Source organism: Bos indicus, chromosome 29, assembly GCF_029378745.1.
Source record: "Bos indicus isolate NIAB-ARS_2022 breed Sahiwal x Tharparkar chromosome 29, NIAB-ARS_B.indTharparkar_mat_pri_1.0, whole genome shotgun sequence".
In the NCBI taxonomy this organism is placed as follows: Eukaryota; Metazoa; Chordata; class Mammalia; order Artiodactyla; family Bovidae; genus Bos; species Bos indicus.
The window spans coordinates 5,596,031-5,602,030 of NC_091788.1; the positions used below are offsets into that span (position 1 = coordinate 5,596,031).

Here is a 6,000-nt window from a genome sequence, read left to right on the forward strand (position 1 = left end):
AAACGTGGCCAGGATGGACAGATGCCAGATCCAGGTCACTTGCATCTCCTGGATGCAGTCCCGCTGCACCACATTCAGGACCTTTGTGATACTGTCCAGGGCCATTGTAGAGATCATGAGCTTCTTACAGCACATGGGTGTGCAGGCTTTTTTCTAGTGAAAGCGGTGGTTTTTCCAGTAGTCATGTATGGATGTGAGAGTTGGATCATAAGGAAGGTTGAGCACTGAAGAACCGATGCTTTCAAACTGTGGTGTTGTGAAGACTCCTTGAGAGTCCCTTGAACTGCAAGGAGATCAAACCAATCAATCCTTAAGGAAGTCAACTGTGAATATTCATTGCAAGCACTGATGCTGAAGCTGAAACGCCAGTACTTTGGCCACCTGATTGGAAAAGCTGACTCATCGTAAAAGACCCTGATCTCTGTGAAGGAAAGTTGCACAGCTCAAAATAGCCTGGAATTAAAACTCCCCTCCACGTCCTCTCCACCATTCTATGCAAAGCAAAGAACTCTCTCACCCAAAGAAAAAAATGGACACTACGCCCAGCTCCCAGCCCGTCCAGCCTCTGGCTGATCTCCAGAATTCCTTGCCCCAGCCTTTTAAGAGATAACTACTCTGAACAACCTTGGAGAACAGGCCCCCTTAAGACAGTAGCTTTCCACATCCATGCCTATATATACTTATTCTTTTCTTATGTTAGTGAAGCAGCTCACTAATCTGACTGCTGCCCCTTCTCACCTCATTAAAGGTGATTTGTTCCTGTAAAGTGCCGGTCTCGTTCTTTTTCTGAACCTCGCTTTCCTTAACTCCGTACATTACACCCTGTACACCCATGGCTGATTCAAAAAACAAACAAAAAAAAAAACCTGATCCTGGGAAAGATTGAGGCCAGGAGGAGAAGGGGACCACAAAGGATGAGATGGTTGGATGGCATCACCGACACAATGGACATGAATTTGAGCAAACTGTGGGAGATGGTGAAGGACACAGAAGCCTGGCATGCTGCATTCCATGGGGTCACAAAGAGAGGCACACGACAGAGCAACCGAGCAACAACTCAGTTCCAAACAGGACTTCAATAAGCCCAGACTCTTGCCTCTTTTCATAGAGAAAATCATGAAAAGGAACTTCCTGGGGTTCCTGTGGTTAAGAATTCACTGGTCAGAGACAGGGATACAGGTTGGATCCCTGTCTAGGAAGACCCCACAGACTGTGGAGCAACTAAGCCCAAGCACCATGACTACTGAGCACCCGACTAGAGCCTGGGGGCCATGACCACTGATGACCATCCCCCGATCCCACACTCTGAGATGAGACGCCGGCAAAAGGAGAAGTCAGCACATTTCAACTCGAGAGTAGCCCTTGCTCACCACAACCAGAAAAGGCTGCACTCAGTCAGCAAAAGAGACCCAGCACAGCTAAAATAAGCAAACAAATAAATAAGATTATAAAAATAAATAAATAACGATTGTTTAAAAAAATGAAAATCATTAATTTGAGATGTATCATGATCATCATCCACAGTAATCTTTTGATGCTTTCTGAATGTTTTTTCAGCCCCTGACCATTTGTATTCTGGCTCCCCTTATAACTTTTGAACAGTTCCTCAGAGCCACATAAGAAGACACTTTTCTGGCTACGATCTTCTGTAAAATCACTGAATAAAGCATATGTGCCATGTTTTAGTTTGTTCATTTTTTTTGTCATTTGACCCGCTCTTCCAATACCTTTTCCCAGCCCACAGTGTTTGTCCCCACTCACCTGAGTTCCAGGGATTAGATGGAAACTGTCGACTCAAACAGGAGTCACCACCTGAAAGTAAAGTCATTTTACTTGGGAGTATTTAAGAGCCAAGCCTGAGCTTCCTCGGTGGTTTGAGGGTAAAGAATCTTCCTGGAATGCAGGAGATCTGGGTTTGATCCCTGGGATGGGAAGATCTCCTAGAGGAGGAAATGGCAGCTCGAGAATCCTGAGAGGTGAGACCCTGACCCCTGCTTTCTTCCTGCTGCTGCCCCGCACCTGTCCTTCTACAGTGAAGGGATCAGAAGTGCAGGCTGGGCAGGTTCTGGGAAGGAAGGTCTAATGACGTGGAGCAGCCGGGTCCCACAGCTAAAGAGGCAGAAGTATCTCTGGGGTTGAGTTCTAGACTCCTGGCTTCAATTTCATTTCTAGAATAAAAGGGAGATGCTGTCTGGCAGGCAGTGAGCAGTGCTTCCTGCTTTCCTCCCTGAGTCTTTTCAACCAAAAATCTGTTTAGATTTTCCTGGAGGAAAGAAACCCACTTAACATTTTGTGGACATGAACGAACTGTGAACAAGTCATTTTGGAAGCACTAAATCTTGTTCTTAAATTAGATCCTATAAGACTGGAGGTTTATTCCCAGTTCATGTATAGGTGAAGCAACAGATAAAAAGATATTTTAGTATTTTAACCAATGTTGTATTCTTCTATTAGAAAATTCAGAATTTTAGCCTATATTCATCTCATATGTGTATTTTCCTGCCTGTTTCTTTAAACAGTTTTTATTTTGTATTGCAGTATAGACAGTTATAATTCTGTGGTAGGTCTTCTCTGCTGGTCCAATGGTTAAGAATCTGCCTTCCCATGCAGGGGACATGGGTTTGATTCCTGGTCCCAGAAGATCTCACAACCCTGGAGCACTAAAGCCCACGTGTCACAACTACTGAGCCACTGCTCTAGGGCCCTGCTCCAAACCCAGGGAAACCACCTCAGGGGGGAGCCCAAGCACTGAGTTGCCCCAGCTCCTCCTAACTGGAAACGTGTCCTGCACTGCAAGAAGACCAAGCTCCATGAAAAATAAGTAAATTAATCCGTGAAAAGAGAGAGAGAGAAGTTTTAATATTGTGGTAATTTCAGGTAAAGAGCAAAGGGGCTTGGCCATGAATCTACCTGTGCCCATCCTTCCCCACACTTCCCTCCCATCCTGGCTGCCACACAAAATTGAGCAGAGTTCCATGTGCTCTACAGTAGTTCCCCAACTGTATATTCATGAGGAATAAAATGCCCCATTAAGACATCATGGATGAAGAGGAAGTCTCCAAATTCAACACTTTTCATATACAAGAACAATACTTGTATGATACTAATTGTCCATGAGAATCAAAAATGAAAATAGCCAGGAAAGTTTAGGAAAAAAAGTTTAATGAGATGGCATTAGATTTAAATACACTTTCAAATACATCAATAAACCAAAATAATAAAAATGTGTCATAGTGGTAAATGAATTCCCAAACAGTTTAGTATCTGTGAATTAAAACACTGACACTCAAACCATACAAGTCATAACATAATACAATTTGAGTGTATGGTAAAAACATGATTCACTTGTAACCTAGAGCAGGAGGAAGGGGTTGGGGCAGAAACCTGTAGAAATTCAGACATGGCCTGAAAACTCAGGGCACTGGGTCAAAAGAGGCTGGTTTTAAGGAAAACCTAATTCAGGTGGAGGGGTTACACATTTTTAATGTTGAGATTTTGATCAGTGAGAAAATCTCATGGACAGTTAACAGGGATGCACACACACATGGAAATGCTGCTGCCCACGTGCCGGCCCCACTTCCAAGGAAAGGAAGGGCCAGCTCCTCAGCTCAGAGAGAAGGGCCAGAGACATCAGGGCCTGACAGCTTTCTTTAGGGCAAGTCTCCCACTTCCAGTCAATCAGATCTTCCCTCCCCAGATCACTGCCTGAGTCCTGAGGGACAGGGTCACAGAGAAGGGGCTCACCGACCCCTGGAGCCCCTAAAACGTCTGGCAGGCAGAGGGTGAGGAGAGCAAGCCTTTCCAGTTCAGGGAGCTCAGTCTAGTCCAGGGGGCCCCACAGCCCAGTCAGCTCAGGGTTTATTCCACGAGGCGTCATTGCATTGACTTTCTCTCAGGGTGAACATGGAGTGGATGGAAAAGCTAGAAATTACAGCTCAAGATGCCTTCTTTCCAAGAGGTCCAACTTTGTATGAAGAGGGAGGGAAAGAAGGAAGGCAATGAAAAAGCATGGAGAGACGAGCCCATGGACTTCTGCTGAAAGTTCTGTCTCTTCAGGTTGTGAACTAAACTCAGTTGGAATCCGAGTCAGAGGAGTCCCCTGAGGACGATGAGCTGGACCCGTGGTCCTCCGGCTCAGAATCTCCATCTTCATCCTCACTGCTGGGGGCTGAGGAGCGGCTGCCTTCCTCCTCTTCCTCATTTTCCTCTGATCTCCCTGAGGCAGGAGAATATTCTCTAATCATGTCTGATGATGCTAACTCTGCAGCCTGAAGCCCTGGGTCCTCTCTAAGCCTTCCTTGCAGATTCCCTGATGATGGGGACTGCAGACCCATCCTTCTAATCTTGGGGTTTGGGCCCCCCGTCACGCTCATGTTCTTACGCTTAGCACAGGTCGCCTCTCTGTAAGCAGCATATTCTTCAGGAGACAGAGTCCTGAGCCAGAGATCAAGGTCCACCTTGTACTGTGTCTGCAGTCCCTCCGCCTGCTTCTTATAAAGCTCCTTCTGGTCCTGGGGGACCCGCTGCCAGCGTCTACTGATCTCCACCATGCGCTCCCTCGGGGGCACCACTTTCAGCTCCCTGCTCGACCAGAGATCCTGGTGGAACTTGTGATAGCCATTCATCGGGGGCTTTTTGGGCTCTCCGTGGAATTTCCACTTCATGGGTAAACTCTTTTCTGGGGGAGACTTCACTTTTTGAACATTCTCCTGAAGCTTCTCTGGCACTTTCATTTCACTTCTTTGAGGGACACCAGATTTCTCAGGGTTTGGGACTAGATCAGGGTGCTGTGCTCTGAACAGAGCTATTTTCTCCCTAAAATCCTTTTTCTCTTTCTCAAGATCCTGACTGTGTTTCACCCTCAGCTGCTCAGGCACCTTCCTGTGTTCCTCAGACAGAACCTTGGTCAGCTCCTGGTTGCTTATCTTGGGGTGTTTTTGGATGTACTGGGGTCGCATCACTTGGGAAATGTGCCGGTAAGCTGTCAGGGACTTCTGGAACAAATAAGCATGTTTCTTATGTTTTCTGCTGTTTTCTTGTGTTTTCTTGTGTTTTTTGGAAGGATTGCTAACATTTTCCTTAGCTTCCAGGACTAATTCTTTCAGTGTGCGAAACTTTCTCACCTTATGGGAAACCTCTAACCATTTGAGTTTGCACATTTCACCAGAAAAATCTTTAAAAGCTACTTTTTCCCAGTCCATCACTGACTGGGTTGTTTTGAACGTGTGCCCGTCACTGGATGGAATGCTTTTCTCCATACTTTCCAATAACTGCACAATGTCTTCCTTGGACCAGTCATCTTGGCGTTTAGGCATTGCCATTTCTAGGTCTTTGGGACACTTATGTGATCCCAGCAGTTCAGACACCTCAGCAGAATTTTTGTTTCTTCACTCTCAAGATTCAGCAGGTGAGTTATTTCTGAAGTCCTGCAGTGTGTGCGATCCTCTGTTTCTGTGGAGAAAGAAAAGGAAAGTTATTCTCCTATGTGACACAGGAGAGAAGCAGAGCCCACTTGGGATACATCCCTTCTGTTATTTCATTTACCCTCAAGAACGTAAATGAAAACCAGCCCAACCTGTGAGTTGAGAGTCCTGTTGAGCATTATGAAGCTTCTTTTCACAATTAAAAATCCTCAGGCCTGAACCCAACTTGCCTCCCAGTCTCACCACAGTGGGTTTTACATAGAAATGAACAAGAGCCTGGGGACTCACTCAAGGGACAAAGGATGAGAGAAAAGCAAGGGAAGTTTAAAATAAAAATGCCTGACAAGCAACAGGGCTTTAAAATAGCAATGAGATACCACAGCACATGGACAAGAATGGTCAAAATCCCAAAGAAGGACCAAGTACTGAGAGGGTGGAATATCAGGCAATTTGATTCATTTCGTAAGGTGATGAAAAACATTACAAGCCTTCTGAAAGACAATAAGGCAACTTGTTACTAAACTAAATATCCTCCTACCACGTAAGTCAGGACTCATGCTCCTTTGTATTTGCCCAA

General features: G+C 45.5%; 1 protein-coding gene across 1 annotated transcript; it reads right to left on the reverse strand.

The window, feature by feature from the left end:
• Positions 1-4,070: 4,070 nt before the first annotated feature.
• Positions 4,071-5,315, reverse strand: LOC139180564 (upstream-binding factor 1-like protein 1). The gene has a single exon (XM_070782410.1). It carries the CDS (start codon positions 5,313-5,315, stop codon positions 4,071-4,073), a length of 1,245 nt encoding a protein of 414 aa, XP_070638511.1.
• Between the last annotated feature and the right edge of the window lie 685 nt (positions 5,316-6,000).